The 17,775-nt window shown below is 37.6% G+C and overlaps 1 protein-coding gene across 4 annotated transcripts in view; it reads left to right on the top strand.

Annotated features, from left to right (window-relative positions):
- DLG5 (discs large MAGUK scaffold protein 5) overlaps positions 1-17,775 on the top strand; it is a 113,375-nt gene that overhangs the window by 48,984 nt on the left and 46,616 nt on the right. For all 4 annotated transcript variants that reach the window (XM_086616586.1, XM_086616584.1, XM_086616585.1 and 1 more), the window contains exons 3-5: positions 7,188-7,353; positions 12,385-12,528; positions 15,024-15,207. In XM_086616586.1, coding sequence (XP_086472712.1) covers positions 7,188-7,353; positions 12,385-12,528; positions 15,024-15,207 — 494 coding nt within the window. The remainder of the gene's footprint in view (positions 1-7,187; positions 7,354-12,384; positions 12,529-15,023; positions 15,208-17,775) is intronic.

The raw sequence follows: 17,775 nt of genomic DNA, 5'->3' as shown, positions 1-17,775 counted from the left end.
ACAACTTTTTCTTGCAGCCATCAGATAGTCATATGTCTGTCCACACTAGGCTTGTCCAAGTTTGACTTCAACTGACGGTATTTCCTTGCTTTAGGCTTTGTTAGCTTATCAGACTGACAGGCTATTTACAGATAGTTTTTCCCTAATTGCAATTCAAGTTACTTAATCTGAGGGCCTTAATTCTTACTCCAAAGCAACATTACCCCTCTCCCATCAGATGGTAATTGCTTCCTAACAATGTGTAGTCTTTCATTCTGTATTTTCATGTTGGCCGTTTTGACAACTGTCCTTTTATGTTGTTGTGGTTTCAGTTTATTGCTTCACACTTTTTACAGCTGTATGTAACAAAGTAATTGTTTTCACTGTTCATAGGAAGTGTTCAATTGCAGGTGTGATTTATGATACTCTTTCAGTCAAAGATAAACACTTGTTTCTTGTCTGAAAAAAATAATTATTTATTTCCCCCCGTCAGCTTATAGGAATCTCTCATTGTATTTCTTGCTTTTTTTACTACCACAAACAAAAAATTCATATTTGGTAAAGACACCTCAACAGTTAACACATACTGACAAGGGAGCAAGTGACAACATTATACCTGCTGAAAGGCCACAAATGAATGAGAAAATGTACTAGGAACACTACTGGTACACCACATCAGAATCCTTTTCTGTACTGCAGTGATTGTATTTGACATTCCACCTCTTCACCAATCAGTCTCTCTATTCAGAAGTAATATTTCTGTAAAATTTAGCCTCAATGATCGAATAAACCTCTCTTTTAGAGATTCATTTCCTATGTGATTTTCTTGTCCTTTGATCTGAATAGTACCTGTTTAGTTTACTGGAAACAAGACTTTTAACTTAGGAAAGTTAAAAGTCTCTCTTCCACAAGCTTTAAATACGTTTACTTTCCTTCTATTTTACTCTGTCCATGAATCATGTAGATGTTTCTAAGACTGATCCTTAATCTCTTTACCTATTTTTCAGTGTGTTTGTTAATAACTGTTGTCTCTTAAGTAATAAGCACTCTGACTAGCTTTAATGTGTTATCACTGACTTCTATGGCATCCATTTCCAGGCAGCTATGGGTTGACATATAGTCATGCACAGCGTTCTCTCAACTTCGGTCACTTCAGAGGTACCCAGTAATTACTCATTGGATGTGATGTCCTGTTTTAAAAAAACAATAGTAAGTAACAAAAAGAGTTAACTGTGCTCATGTATACTGATGCAGTCTTGGATGAGGGGTGTTAGATTATTTTTTGTTGTTGTTCTTTTGTTTGGGTTGATTTTTTGTTTGTTTGTTTGGGGTTTTTTTTTGGGTGTTTTGGTTGGTTGTGTTTTTTGTTTTTTGTTTTTTTTTTTTAACATTTCCTGCAACAAATCAATTTAAGTTACTTCTTGGTCTCTTAAAGGTTCTGCATAGATATAAGACTTGAGAACCACCAATGAATAGCTGACCACTTCATGGTATTTTGTTTGCTATAATATCTTCTTAGCATTTGGCAGCTCCCTAGAGCAATTTCTGAAGATGTGGTCAGTCCATAATGATTTGAATGGAAATACAGTGTGTTTGAATACCTGTCTCCTGCACTCCAGATAGCATGATGTCTTTCATTACTCTCTGAGGCCCTTTATCATTCTGCATTCAGGAAATAATTTTGGTGTCAGCAGTTTCTTTTGGGCTTATAAAACAGTATGGTGAGACGGTGGTCACAACTCCCCTGCAGAAGATGTGAAGGAATGAGTGCTGGTGGAGCCTTATTCCTTTGGTGGGTGTGCAGTGGTTGACCCGAGTCATTGTCCCCCTTGGGTTCAGATTGGACACTCTTGTCTAGGTTGTGTTTTCAGTGGGCAGTTGTAAGCCTGACAAATGCAGGGTTTGAGCTTTCTCACCAGGGAGCTCCCAAATATTCAAACCCAGAAGCTTCAGCTGTCTTTTCCTTGGTCATGGTAACACATTTTACTCTCTGTTGTATTTTAGCTTAGCAAAGTTCTGCAAGCACTTTTTAAATTGACATATCTGCCCTTTTTTCCTCTTTTTATTTTTTAGCATTAGGTTGTAGATTTTATTTTCATATTGATCTTTCTGGAACCACTGTTCAGTTCTTTCTAAAGTCTGAAACTTACTGAAGTTGAAAGTTTGTTTTACATGCTGGTGGGTTTGTTTAGTTTGTTATACTCTGTGCTAAAATAAATACTGAAGTGCTATGCTTTCTTTTGTCCTTGCATGCTACATGAGCCTCATTGCTTTCATAACCTGTTAGGTTTTCTGTTTGTCAGATGAAACTTGTTTCCACAGTTCATTATTTTACCTTTCAGTTTCCTTTCCTCACTGGACTGCTACTTGGTTTTACTAATGTTTTGTTTCACCTATGTGCAATTCTGTTCTGTGCCCTCTGCTATTTTAAGACCACTTCAGAAGATATATCTGAAGAAATATCTAAAAGATAACTTCTGATATGTAATCCTGTTCTAGTCCTCATAAATTGTTGAAAGAAAGTAAATATTTTAGCACACGTTTTCCTACAGCAGGAATAAGTCTTTATTCCTCACCCCTTCCTGAGCTTGAGGAGAAACCCTGTTGATCATTCTTAGCAATACATCTTGCAAGTCTTTTTTAGTGTTTGCTGTCATGATTTACATGGCCATAAAGAAATAATATTCTGAACATCTCTGTTGATTTTTTTTTTTGAAAGAAAGCAGTGAAAAAGGCTTGACAGTACAATGAATAGCCTCCTGTTTGTTTGCAAGCAAGAATTGGCACAAATTTGTAAGATGATTTTAAAAAAATAAAATCATTAAATTCAGGCATTCTTTTAGCTTGTGACAGATTGCCTTTTGAATTTGTTGAACCTGTCATAAAAGTGTGTTTCTGAGAGAGTAATGAGTTTATTATAATTCAAAAAATGTTATTGGTACTTCTTAAAAGTAATTGTTTACACATTCATACCCATTTTCCCACCTCAACATTATATTGATTCAGCTTTGTGGTACACCTTGGTCAGTTTAACAAGTTTCCCAGCCCTATTTCTCTTAAAATGTTATTTTATTCAAAAAGTATGCTACTCCATCCCCAAATAACATGAATCTAACTGAGCAGTGGCTTCTGTGTGGCTGCGTTATCTCTTCAATCGGTGATAATTAGAGTAACCAAGAATTGTATTTGGTATGTACTACAATAATGGATCTTTGTCATTTCCGCGAAGTCTGACATTTGGACTATAATTGTGGAATATATGATTGCTCCAGCTTCTGTTTTTAATGCTTTTCTTTTATACAACGTATGATGGAAGTCCTGCAAAATCTTAGTTTAGATACAGTCAGTGCATTCTCAGGACTTCGTGCATGTATGGCATTATGGGCAAAATGCATTTTGCTCCCATGATGCATCCCTGCTATTTCAGGAGTTGGGGGAGTGCAACTCACCTGGAGGCACCAGAGAGGTGACTTCCATATGGTTGGCTTCTCATAGCCCAAGTGCAGCTCATGTGAAAAACAAGTCATGAGGCTTATGAGTCATGAGCTTGTAGAAGAGGAGACTGAGGGAAGACCTCATTAATGTTTATAAATATGTAAAGGGTGACTGTCATGAGGATGGAGCCAGGCTCTTCTCACTGGCATCCAATGATAGGACATGGGGAAATGGATATAAGCTGGAACATAGGAGGTTCCGCTTAAACATGAGGAAGACCTTCTTCACAGTAAGGGTAACAGAACACTGGAACAGGCTGCCCAGAGAGGTTGTGGAGTCTCCTTCTCTGGAGATGTTCAAAACCCGCCTGGACGCGTTCTGGTGTGATCTGATCTAGGTGGTCCTGCTCCGGCAGAAGGATTGGACTAGATGATCCTTTGAGGTCCCTTCCCATCCCTAACATTCTGTGATTATGGAAGCTGGTGAATGAGCTGCACTTGGCAGGACATGCAGTAAATACATTTTCCCAAATCCAGGTTGTCTGAGAAAGCCAGTGAGTTACTTAGAAGTGGCAAATTTGGATAATGGAGATTTAACCTTTAGGCTTATACATTTTAAGACCAGTTCGACTGGTGAAAGGGCAGAAAGGAAGTCCTATTGTGTAAAATATGTGGTCAGATGGAAAAAGAATATAAAGCTGGAAGCACAGGTCACTTTTCTTCTACTGCATCAGGATGTCAGATGCAATAAAAGGCTTTTAGCATTCAGCTATAAAAGCCCATTTAAAGGAAATAGACTATTGATTTTTTCTGATGAAAGAGTTTACTGAAGTTTCTTGTTGTTTTGTTGTGTTTTTTTTTTTTCCTGAGCATCCTCAAATCTGATTTTATGTTTATGAGATCTGTTGTACAGCTATTGAAAACGTAAGGTTGTTAGTAAATCAAGGCCAGGTTGGACAGAGCCTTGAGTAGCCTGTGATCTAGTTGAGAGGCATCCCTGCCCATGACAGGGAGGTTGGATTAGATGATCTCTGAGGTCCCTTCCAGCCTATGCCATTCTTATGATTCTATGATTTTATGAAATCAAGCAAAGATAAACTTTTGGACTTAAGGGAGGGAATATTTGGATCATATTGGTCTGTGGTTTTACAGCACTTAAAAGGTGTACATCTCTTTACTGGTACTGTGTGTTGACAGCAATAGCATTGCTTTTGAGATGAAAGTATTCATTGATGTACTTGTAAAAATTGACAAGTTAGTGAAAAATAACCTTTTCTGGTACTAAGACAAATGGCTTCACATTAGTCAAGAAAGCTTCTTTCCTAAGGCTAATTAGCCTGTCTTTATTTAAAGCACTATTGTCTTGCTTGGCATGGTTGTGGCACTGTTTGCACAAGTGTTCTCCTCACCTGAAGATTGTCACTGGGATGTTGTCAAAGCTGGGGAGCAAGGAGGTGGAGGAGCAGAGATATAACTCTTACTTCCTTTTACTATGTTTTAGATTCCCAGACCAGCCATTGCATGCTTGTGTAAGACTTGTGTAGCGGGCGTTGCTCATGAGACTGCTGCTGGGGTTAACACTGATATTAGTGATGGACTATTGTTAATCCAATGCCCTTTCCTCCATATAAAGCACACCAGCCTTCTTGATTTATCTCTTCCTTCCTCTTGTGCCCCGTGCATCCTGTTCATCTGTTTTGCTCACAAGCAGTCCCAGGATGACAGAGAAGCTTTTGAGCTTCTGTGTAAGGATGAGAAGGGGACTTTTTCAGTGTTATGCGTGTTCTGATGTGTCAGCTCGAGTGAGAGGTTATGCATGTTGGCACTGAATTTACCCAAGACGATGCAGCCTGTTAGTACCTGAATTAGGTTTATCTGCTTTTATCTTCTCATTTGTTTATGAAATTCCCTGCTCATTAATGTGACCTAACTACTTCAAATGAATACATATTTTGACCTTTCTTTTATCTGCCCATTTGGTTTTTTCCCTATTTGTTCCCTATATAATAAGTCTAGCATGGTGGACATATATTATTGCTGGTTTCCGTATTATCTTGCCTTAAAAATTATGTAGAATGGTACTTATTTTAGAAAAAGAAAAGATAACTGCATTTTAAAAATGTGATCTCCTTAGTCCTTATTGAAGAACGGATTCCATCTGAATGGAGGAGTGAAAAAAATTAGGAGGAGAAAGCCCAAATGCGGCCTCCGTTGAGAATTCTTTTGAGCAGTGTGACTTTGTGTCTTTCTACAGAATGCAGCTTGTTCCTGCAATTTTTTATTTCTTCAGTTAGCTATTAGAGCATTTACATAAATAATTATGCAATAGTTAGATTAAAAGAACAGTGTGTGCTCATAAATTCTCATTATAGAATTACAGTAACAGCTGAAAGGAGTAAGAACAAGGATCCTATTATTCTAGATGCTGTATGTGTTATAGCCCTGAATCTGCAGTTATTTTGGTGTGGGAACTTTAAAGCACAGGTAGTTCTACTTAGAAGTTGGAGGGGGTTTCCGCGTTTTGCAGTACCTTCCAGAACTGGGTTTAAAGATAAAAAGCCAATCCTTGCAACTCATTAGCATTAGATCAGCTGGAATTACTTTGTTTGAAATTCTCTGTTTGAAAAGACAGTGATTATTTTACTGTTGTATCTTTTGTTTCTTCATTTTAAAAAAAGATGTAATAAAGGTACGTCCTAACAAGTTAATACATATGTCAGCAACTTGTTTCAAGTGTATAATGATGCAAACTATTTGTAGAATTTCTCTTTTAGGAAGAAAATAGTCATCTCCTGTATACATTTAGGACTTTAACTTTCACATCTGTGACATATATATTTGAGTTTGCTCTCATGTGTCTGGGATTAAAATGGGCAAAACTAAAATTACAATTGAATTGATTGTCACCATATTGTGAAACATAACGTACCACACTCATCGCTCAGGTGGACGAGGACCTCTTTGTATTCGTATAGCTGTCTGAGAAGACAGCAGGCATCATTGTTCATCTCTAATATTAAGAAAGCTGAGAATTAGATCCCATGAAACTCTTTAATGTATGACTGCCCCTTAGAGGAAATTGGATGTGTAGTCCTGTTGCAGTGATTGTGATGTGCTCGTTTTAGCAAACATGGTTTAAAATGAAGCTTATTTCTCATTATTTGTTGGCAAGTCAAATCTTGAACTTCGCGTACTGGACTGATAAACTGTGACATGTGCAAGCATGCAATGATGTTAAAAATAAATGTTGGCAGTTAACACATAGCAGAATATAGTGTGTCTGTGCTGCTAGGTAAATGAATAGGAAAAGAGCCCCTGTGCTGTAACAGTTTCTCTGTTGTTGCTGGGGTAAGTTGATGTGCTTGGATTTTTTTTTTTTTTTTTTTTTTGTAGAAGCAAGAACATGGTGCTTTATTTGAAATAACTTTGTACCTATGACTTCTATATCTGTAGTATTTTCTGAGGTCTTCGCAATTGTGGCTACAAACTTACCTTGCCTTTTAGGCGACTTGTAAGTTCATGAGTAAGCAAGGAACCTACTCATGCAAACTTAACTTGCAACACAGATAAGGCCTTTCTGCTAGCATGGGGTTTGATTGAATTGGAGTTATTCTTGCATCAACTGACTGATGAAAACTTCCATGACTTGCTTCATTTTTGAACAGAATTCTGCAACCAAAAATAGAGGATTTTTTAAAATTAGTATTAACTAAGTGAAGTTACATTATTCTTTTGAGGAGTTCTCTGACTGTATATTACTTATCTCTTGGTCAGGTACGACTGGTAAAGCATCGTCTCCACCACCTGTAATAGACACGAGACAGATGAGTGAGAAGCTGGAGACGATATTATATCAGCTCCGTCAGGTAACTCGTGAGAGGGATGAGCTGCGCAAGCGACTTGCACTTTCGTCTCCTGGATCAACTTTTGATGACTGCAGGTAAAAATAAAGGAAATAAAAACAATACTGAGGACTAAATTACAATGTTACAAGTGTCTTGACACCTGCTTGCCTATAAAACAGCAATGAAATTGCAATGTATATACATTGCTTGTAACCTACCTGCATCCTGGTGATGTGTATGTGTGTAGGTGACCACATCCAGGTTTCAGAGCTGCCTGTTAAATGTCTATTCTGGCTTTCTCCGGCAATTTTACTGTCGTCTCATCTCTATGTTGAGAGAAGAAAGCAAACAAGTTGTTTAGGCTTCCTGGGTTGTATTGTGGGCAGAGAAAGAAGACAGTGGCAGAAGTAGTTGTGGTTTTCGAAGCAAGAGAGAAGAAAGGGAAATATCTCTGAATAATTGACTGGAGGATAGACATTAGGAGAAGAAAAAAAAATCTTAGCTATTCCTATGCTTCTGCAGGGAGAGAGAGGTTGAGACTTCTGTCAAGGGCAGTAAGTGTTTTTTAGGAGGTATGCTTTCTGGTATACCTATGTTTAGGGACTGTGTATCATTAACATGTTGAGAGTAAGTAACTCTCCTCTTGTGAGAAGTTATGGATGCTGCCAAATTAAAATAACATGTGTTTCAAGTCAGTTAATGGCCAAGAGCCTTATGCAGCTCATTCTAATATGAGGGTTGGTATGTTATGAGGAAGATAGTACTCAGGGAGTGTATAAGTTAGTTAATTGTAGGTAAGGGTTTTATTGGGTAGGAAACAGAATTGGCTTATTTTAGAGGGTTAAAGATCTGCTAATGTTTGTAAATGTGATTTTGGGCACACTGAGCAGGTACTTTTTGTCTACAGTAAGCACATGTAAGAGAAATTTTTTGAACCTTGAAAAAAACTGTCTGTCACTGAATCTGAAATCAGCAAAGAACAGATTTTCTGGGAGGTGTTGCAATGATGTTGTTTGTATTTGTTACTTCATCAGCTATATCTGTACATGGTCTGGTCATTAATTAAACTTTTTGTCCTTACGAGATAAAGTCAAGATTTGAACCAGTGAACTGGAATTGAGAGAATCTGGGCATTTTATTCACTCCTTAACTCCCCATCTTTAATTCCCCTCTTCCTCCTCCCATGAGTTCTGAGAGCTACTTTAGGAACATTGTGTTTCATCTAAGGGTTTCCAAGTGTTGTGGTGATGGGAGAGGAAAAGGTGGTCAAATGTCAACATCTTTACATAGCTTCCAGTTACTTATTTATACAGAGAAATTTCTTATTTGAAGCCATTAGAACTTAGACATCGAGGATTTCGCAGTTTACAATTATGTACTCTATAATCCAGAATGCTATTAATAAAGTTCTGATGAGCTGTCCTCTAGACCGCCTTACTTTTTTCTCTTTAATTGTCAAATCAATCTTCTGCTGCCACTGTGGGGTTTGTATGTTGTGGAGAATATAAACATTTACATCGTAAAGAACAACTCATCAAAATAAACATTGCGTTTGAGCAATGCTTGGACAGTGTATGTTAGATGGAGGATGCTGCTATCCAAAGAATTAAATATTTGAAGAGTGGGAAATGACCGAAGATTATTTGTTTACTTTTTTTTCTTCAGTATAAAAGCAACCTCTCCTCTCATCCGCATACACATCTATGGGTTTTGAAAGCTTGCTGGGTTTTTTTTTCCCACTTTATTTTACATTCTTTTCTCACACAAAAATAATCTTGAGCCTTCCAGGAGTCTAAGCCCAGATATTGCAAACTGTTAGGCTGAAGTGTGAAAGCTGAAAGATCATTGTTTAGGTGGTGACTTTTATGACCTGAAAAGGGCTTTTGCTTTCCTGGCTGAGTGTGCCACTTTAACTGGCTATACCAAACACAGGTGGTGTAGAGGCACGTTTTGACACGTCATGACAGCGTGCTTCAAAACAGTTGCCGCTCGCAACACGTTTGTAGGCTGGGCTGCGCTGGCTGGGGAGGCTGGCAGTTGCAAAACCCAGAGCTGTTTTCCAAAGCAAGTGTTGACTAAGTCTAGGGCAGTGGAAGAGGAGCCACAGAAGTGGATTATGATGTGCTGAATCAGATGAACATGTGTCATCCTGCTGGTCAGGAGTAGGATTGCTCATGCTGTGCTTGTCACTTGACAGTGACTGTATGCGTGCACGTGTTGCGGGGGTTAAGCAAAGATTTGACCAAACAATTCAGTGTACTTAAGGTGCACTTTATTGCTATTCTTACTACTTACATAGTAGCAGAAGAGAATAAAACCTCTGTAAACTGCCTTTGAGAATAGACTGTTTTATGTGTAATCTGTAGTTGCTGTTGGAATTTCAGTAGTAAGTGAATACATTTTCAAGTTGTTGGGTAGGCACTGCTCTCAAAATTGGATCTGCTGTTGGCATTAGCTTTTATGTCAGCATCAGATACATGTAAATGTCATTCTCACTGTGGCCTCGATTTAGGCTTAGGGTAATTCCACTGGAATACAAAGGATTTTTAGAGTTGTTATATGAATATCAGAAAAACAGTTGGACCTTTGACACTAACGTTTTAAATTTTGTTATCATATGAACCAATGCTTCCAAAATATTAAGTGACACCTCTCCTTTATTGAAATCATAGTTCTCTGTATTTTGTGAGGCATTTTAGCATAAAACTGTGGTGGTCTTACTTAAACAAGAGTGCACTACATGCATTTGAATGGGCAATTTGTTGAAACAGTTTTGATTTTTGACTTCTGACCAATGTTCCTTCTGTGCATATTCCTGTTTTTCTTGCGGAAGCATAAACCCTTGGAACAGCACTGTGGAACATATGGCGTTGGCTATCCAGATGTTTTTCATTTCATGTAGATGAGCTAGAATGCAGGATGTTACTGGGTGCATTGTTGTTCACTTCTTATTGTGTAGGTAGGCTAAATTCTGTAGTTACCTACATGATATCCATATGTTTGTAGGATTTTTATTTATTTTTTATTTTAGCATAATGCTAGTGTTACTTCAGCAATAAATGAAATACATGTGATTGATGTTAGACTGGTAGGACAAGTTCTCACCATAGATTTGAGACTGACTGAATAGTTATCCTTTCGTAAAATTCATACACTGAAATATTGTATGAATATGAATTTATGATTGCAAGCTTAATATGGACATGTGTTAATGGGTCTCACTAAGTTTAACACTTCAACTGAGAGTTAAACTGTGCTTCAATTAGTGTTGTCATTTCAGTAACTGTGGTGGACAGATGGTGTCTACTTTCAATAATTTCACCCTAAAGTCTAATTTAAATCAATACTTGGTTTTTAATGATACTGTCAAGAGTGTGAACGTTTCAAATTGAGTTTTACTTACGCCAACTAGGGTTATATTTGAAAAAAAATAATACTGCAGTGGTTGCAGTAATATATCTGTAACACTATATGAATAATATACTACTTCTTTTGGCACCCCTAAACAGGGAATTAAAAAAAAAAAAAAAGCCTTAAAGACTTCCCTGTAGATGTGACTTGAATATTTGATTACTTTATATGAATTTGAATTTCAATTGTTCCTAAAGTCTTGTCAGTCAAGGAAGGGATTTTTTGGTTTTGTTTTCCCCAGGAGCAGTTCTGTGGAGAAAGGAGAAAAAGAGGAATTACAATTGAAGGCCTTACTACTCATCAACCCAAATGCATCTGTGTTGCTAAAAAGCACCTTCATATCATACAGGCACTGAATAGAAGTCTGTGAATCAGATGTGACTAGCATGCTTTTTTTTTTTTTTTATTTAAACAACTCTTACCACTGCAGTAGTGTGAAACCATTTTCATTTTGATTCGATTGCCAGCTGCATTTCAGTTTAAGAATCCATGTTGCTTTTTTTATACAAAGCGAAGAGAATTCTGATTGCTTTTCAGGCTGCGCTTACAGTGAAGCCATTTGGGAGATGGTGAGGTGGGAGGGAGAAAGGGTGATCTGTGCAGAAATGGAGCAAATCTGATATGCGAATAAACAGAGTTAAATTAGAAAGCAATTGTTTTCTTTTGGTACTGGTGGTGTTTGGGTTTTTTTCATTGCCTGTGGAGCTGTAAGAGGCCCGGGAGATGACATGGGGACAGCTATCAGAAGCTTCATTTTGAAACCAGAGAATTCAGTGGTGCAAAAATTTTGTGACTACAGAGGAGGAACGGTTCAATTTAGATTCTCTTTAAAAGCTTAATGTTTCAAAACAAGAAGGCATAATCCTACTAATTTAGTTTCTAGCATGATTTATGGTTTTTCTAATAAATAAATAAAGGTATTATATGCAATGACCACACATTCTAGACATGATCTATGTTTCTCAATTGCTTGACAAAGTAGGTTATTTTAGAAGACTTGTTCCCTCTCAATCATTCGGATATACTGAAAAAGAATTCAGTCAAAAGTTTTCTTTTGAGTGACTTAGGCTTTTATTTTGTTCAGCTTACTGAAAATTGTTTATTAGAGATTATATTGGAGACTCCTAATAATTATTTGAACAGAATTTGGGTTATCTTATGGAAATTCTGAGATGTTTTCTCATTAATTTATAGTAGTTTAAAAAACGTAAAAGTCAGATATGTAATTCAGCAGAATGACTTCATCAAGTTAGTTAAATTTTAATGCCTAATTTGGCATTATTAATGCCTAATTTGGCATTAAAATTCTGGCAGCGCAGGTGCATGTGTTCGGTGTCCCGTTGGAAGTCTTTCTCACAACCCTAACGCTGATTTTCATAGGGAGCTGTAGACAGGGTCGTCCAGCCACTGCCTAGATGGGAAGTTTTTCCTAGCCCAGGTCTCCGTGCAGTCCCAACCTGACTTTGACAGCCTCTTTTCAGCCCCACTCTCAGTGCAGGTCTGTGCTTTTCCTTCGAGCGTTTTGACGCGGTAGCACAGGACAGCTGAGTGTGCCGTGATTGACTTACTCTCGTACCGTCTGCGATATTTCTGCTGCTCAGAAGAGAGGTCATCGACAGTTGTGCGATACTATTAATTTATTGGATAGTAATTTCCAGGACTTTTCATTCTCTTTAGTAGCTGATATTTGACTTCATATTCTCTTTCCATGCTAGGCCTAGTCCAAAACCAAATCATGATTATGAAAGACTGAAGATTCAGTGCATGAAGGCCATGTCAGACCTACAGTCTCTGCAGAATCAACACACCAAGACACTAAAAAGGTGTGAAGAAGCAGCAAAAGAGGCGGATTTTTATCAGTAAGTAAGCTGCATAAGGTGAGAGTATACCAGTCTATGCTAGATCATAAAATATTAGATATAAAGTATTAGAACATGGTGATCAGGTTTTTTTAATTCTGTTTTTCCACTTTAATTGAAAGATAAATGTTTGCATGCATCATATAAAACATTTCTGGCTTATTTGGAATGTTAAGGTATGGATTGTTTGTTTTATTTTGAAGAATTTGAGATAGAAATCCCTGATGTCTTGATGGGACACTGGTAAGGAAAGCCTAGTTACTGACTTGCAGTTATAATCCCATAAACTTATTTTCAGGCTGGAGAGCAGAATAGAATTTGAGAGAATGTCATTTTGTTCCTGTTTTTTTTAATAGATTGCGATAGCTCTCACGCTGACTGTCTAAGTTTTAACATGGGCTTAGACTAATAGTAAGCATTTATGAAAATGCAGTAAAATAGGGAGAAATTGATAAATCTTTCTAGCATGTGTCTCTGTTTAAAAATCAGTCATTGATGCAAGTAGGAACATGTTTTCTTCACTTGAAAGGCAGACAGCTCAGAAGTAGAAATGTAGATAAATTCTTGGTTTGAAGTTGGTTTCACTTAAATCTGCACTGCAAAATATGACTCCTATTTAATGACAGCATTTGTCTTCCTTGGGGGCTGCTAGTTCTTACGTAGCACTTCCACCCTCAACTCTTCAAGCCTTTAAAGATAAGTGTCATTTCCTTATGTTCTTCTTCCAAAACCTGAAAATAGTATTAAAAGTTGTCAACAGCTACAGATGTAGCAATTTCTGTGGCGTCTTTATGAAGAGCTTTATTCCTAGTTTAATTTGAGGATTTTCAAGTACTTTAATTTGCTATTGAATTCTGTGCAAAGTATTGGTGTTCTGTACATTGTAGATGGATATTTTTTCAGAGCTGAATTACTCATGTCCATCTAATGCTGATGTGAAACACTTGAATTCTTTATCCTAAAAAATGAGTGATTTGCTCACCTTATTTAGAAGTTTTGTAGTCCCTTAAACCATAGTGTGTTACACTGTTTATTTCAGCATTTTCATGATAGTTTAAAAGGATTTACCCTCTCATATCAGGAGAAAAACTGAGTTTTAAAAGATACAGTAATTGATTGAAATACGCAAGTATACCAAGAATATAGGCATATTCCTCAGACACCAACATTTCTGCAAAATGATGCATATATACACCTACAAGCTTTTGCGTTTACACTTACTACAGACTAAGATTATCTGGTCAGAAGAAAGTGTAGCAAACTTTAATTGATTCAGAAGGAATTTTATTATAAAAACTTATTTACTTGAAGTTGCATAATTTGGTTTCCTACTTAAAACTTTAGGGAGGCTCAAACTCACTGTTGGAGTTTAGGTGCTCAAAACATGACAACAACTGTTGAAATCCATGCATGCAGTTCCTGTTTGTCTTGTGAGTAATTCTCAGGGTAAAGAAAGGAATTAAGTAGAATAGGCTATTCAAATGTTATTTTATCCTGCAGTAATTCTTAAAACCCCATGCTTGAAAAAAAAAAAACAAAAAAGGTTACCATTTTGAAGAATTTGTAATTTCCAACAAAATCTGAATAATAGGTAACACATTAATAACCTACATGCAAACATTATGTGTGTTTAATTGTGTAAATATAATTTGTCAACAGCTTTTATTTAGCAGGTTGTCCTAATTTTAAGGAAGACTTTTATATTTTAAATGCTTTGGGTCATTCTGTGCAGGTAATGTTGATATTTCTTCATAAGGAGGGAATACAAAGTATCTTCAAATGTAAATTGATTATCTTCATTGCTGTCTGTGTGTTATGTAGTGGTGGGTTTTTTTAATAAATAGTCTTTTGAAGACTTTACTAGCAGATGTGAAGTTTCCGTTTGAATCATTCTGTTTCAAGAACAGAACTTGTCAATATCCAAATGTCACTCTCTTTCATCTGCTGTAGTAAAACGCATTCAATTGATTTTTTTTTTTTTCTCTTTTTCAGTAGTGGTCTGATCTTATTTTGGGCTGCTACCTGGAATTATAATATGAATGATAGCCTCATCTCAGTTGTTTAATTTTTAAGTATTTAAGAATATATTTCTTTCAATAATTTATGGTTCACATAATGAAGTTTGAAGTAAATTTTGATAGCTTTTTACGTGCTTGAATGGAGTCACAGAATCGTAGAATGATTTGGGTTGGAAGGAACCTTAAAGATCATCTAGTTCCAACTCCCTTGCCATGGGCAGGGATACCTGCCTCTAGATCAGGTTGCTCAAAGCCTCATCCAATCTGATCTTGAACACTTCCAGGGATGGGGCATCCCACAACTTCTCTGGGCAACCTCTTCCAGTGCTTCTCCACCCTCAGAGTGTAGAATTATTTTCTTATATCTAATCTAAATCTACCCTCTTTCAGTTTAAATCCATTATTCCTTGCCCTCTCACTCCATGCCCTTGTAAGGGCAAGTTGGCCTCTAAGAGTGTTTTTCGTGTGCCGTGACAGCACATTGCACAGTCGGCTGCTGAGTGACCAGTCACAGCTGAAGGAGGACATGGATACCTTGAAGAGGAAAAACACACAGTTGGTGCGAGAACATAACCATCTCCAGCAGTCATGTGAGGAAATGAAGAGACTTCACGATGAGGATCAGAAAGAGATAACAGACTTGCGCAGCCAGCAGCAGCAGGTAAGCTACGTGCTAGATGAGATCGTGAGTTGTTCCTTTGATAAATGAGTCAATAAAACAATGCCAGCGTTGCTGCCTTTTATGTCTTACTCATTCTAAAACATCCATCTTACATTTTATAGCACTAGGGCAGAAAACAAGCTCTTAGGTGCTAATTGATTTTCTCTGTTTAGCTGGAAAAAAGATTGAAAGATATAGACTGTTAGGTGGTATTAAGAAATTTTGATGCTGAGATGAAAAAAATGCATGAGGAGGATTGTATATGCATGTTTGTTTTTTTTTAAGTGGGTGGAGAGGCATCGAAGTCCTACCTTGAAGTTGCAAAGTGGTTAAAAAGATGACTGTTTTCCTAGGAATTTTTGGAAAGTATCACAAAAAAAATGAGCGATGGATATGGTTTGGTGTTCTGAAGGTTTGTTGTTTTCTTTTTTGTGTGCGGTGTGGTTTTGTTTTTTTTTTTAATTATCCTAGTGACACTCTAATGACTTGGGGAATGATTGAGCTAGGTTTGGTTATTTAGATTTGCAGACACTATTCAGTTAGAATAAAAAGCTACAGGTTGATTAATGCTTTTGAACTTAAAGAAAGACAAGTTTTTCAGGAAAAGGGAGACATTTCATAACAGGCTGTCTCTAAGCCAACGTTGTTCACACATTCTGAAGAAAGTAAAGTAAGTAGTAGTAAGGAGCAACTGGTCCACTGTTCACCTATGGAAAAGTCTGATCCTTTAGTTAGAATAGTTACAGTAACATGTGGAATGGTTAAACAATATCTCGGTTAACTCTGTGTAGGCTGATTCACAGGGCAAACTTGCAAGTCAAACATTAGGCTTCAGAAGCAAAACCTATGCAAACAAAAATAATTATTTGCTAGGGTAGGAGGGGCAAAGGTCAAAGCAAGCTGGATGTGCTGAATGGTGCTTTAGGAGGTGCTGGAGGGCAAGTGCACAGAGGAGTGAAGATTTGTATTTCCTTTTCATCCCTTCCTCTAACGTTATCTTGAGTGTTCTGCTGTGAAATCGTGTAGTGGCTTGGTTCAGAAGATGGCTGGGTGTTCCGTCTAGCAGAAATGGTTTGCTGTGCAAACCCGGGCAAATCGCTTAATTGTTCTGTGCCTCAGTTTCCCAGTCTGCAAATCAAGGATATAAAACTTCCGAGGGAAGGCTGTTGTATTTTGAGGTTCTGTCCTGAAGTTTGAAATTATCTGGCAGCACAGGAGGAGGCTTAACTGCCATTGTCAGTATTTAAAGAAATTCAGTCTCGTGTCAACATCACGATTAAACCTTAAAAGAAAACTATGTATGTGACTCTCAGTGAGAAAGTTGTGTAAGTCCATTTCTCAGTGTCAGAGTGAGTCATGGTGTCTTGAAGGGGCGCCAAGAGTCTTATCTTGTCTGTGTCATTTCTCATCTGAATTAGTCTAGCTCTGTGTAGATCCCTCTGACGTGTGGTTTAATCGTCAGGCCGTAGCAAAACACAACATCTCGGTGGCCTCAGGGAGCAAAAACTTTTGATCGAGTTACTCTTCGTGTGGGATTGTCATGGATTTGCTGTGTAGCAGCTGACCAGCTTAAGTTTCTGCTGCTCGCGTATGAAGTTTCTTGTTGCCATGGCTGTCTTCCTCGGTCCAGCTGGGACTATTTACTTTTTCTCAGACTGGGATTTTGAATGGGAGACCTTCCTTACTACACTGCTTCCTGTTGATGGCGTTTCTGTCTTCCTCCGTCGAATCTCTGTTAGCAAGTTTATGCTGAATTCCATCCAATTTCTAGTATGTTCATCCTTCTTTTCTTTAATTATTTAGCGTGTTTGCAGCAAAAAGATACTCCGTATATGCTTTAGACAGTGAGAAGTGGTTTGTTTCTGTTTGGATTCTCAAATATTTGGTTCTTCATAGCTGTTCTCAGAGTGCTTTGGGAAGTAGTCTTTAGGAAAGTGGCTCTCTTGAGTGGCTTTAAATCAGCATGCATTTACACTTTACATATGCCTGCAGTTTATCCCACGTTTAGCATATCTGAAATGGTTCAGTAAATCGCGCTAGCTAATCATGGGTCCGACTCTGTGCAAGTTACGCTTCTGAATCCACTGAGGATAGGGATGTATGTGGAAATAATCATGTCGATGAGACTTCCACTGAAGTGCAGCTGTGTTCCAGCGCTGCTTTATAACGAGTAACTCGCTGCTTTTGCATATCTTGTTATTAGTTAAAGGAGACCATTGTCAAGCTGAAAAACTTTGTCTCTCTTGTCATGCTTGTGTAGAGAAGTGGTTTCCTGACAGCGACGGTTGTTACCTGCTACCTGTGGGCAGTGAGCAGTGGGCGAAGACAGGACAGTCTCTCTTGGTCTCCTTTGCTTTTGGTCTGCAGACATCCAAGTTCTGCCATGTTCAGGAACTGGTCCTTACTCTGAATATAAGACATAGAAGAAGATGAGGAGCCAATGTGTGCATGTAGGGTCGTTGCTGTGTATTTGTTTGCGACTTTTTCTAGAACTCAAGTTTTCTGACTTTTTTTCCTTCTAATTTTAAAATACTTTTTATTTTCAGATGGTTAGGGACATATCTTTGT

The sequence above is a fragment of the Tauraco erythrolophus genome, chromosome 9, assembly GCF_009769465.1.
Source record: "Tauraco erythrolophus isolate bTauEry1 chromosome 9, bTauEry1.pri, whole genome shotgun sequence".
Lineage (NCBI taxonomy): Eukaryota > Metazoa > Chordata > Aves > Musophagiformes > Musophagidae > Tauraco > Tauraco erythrolophus.
This window is presented reverse-complemented; position numbering and strand designations above follow the sequence as displayed.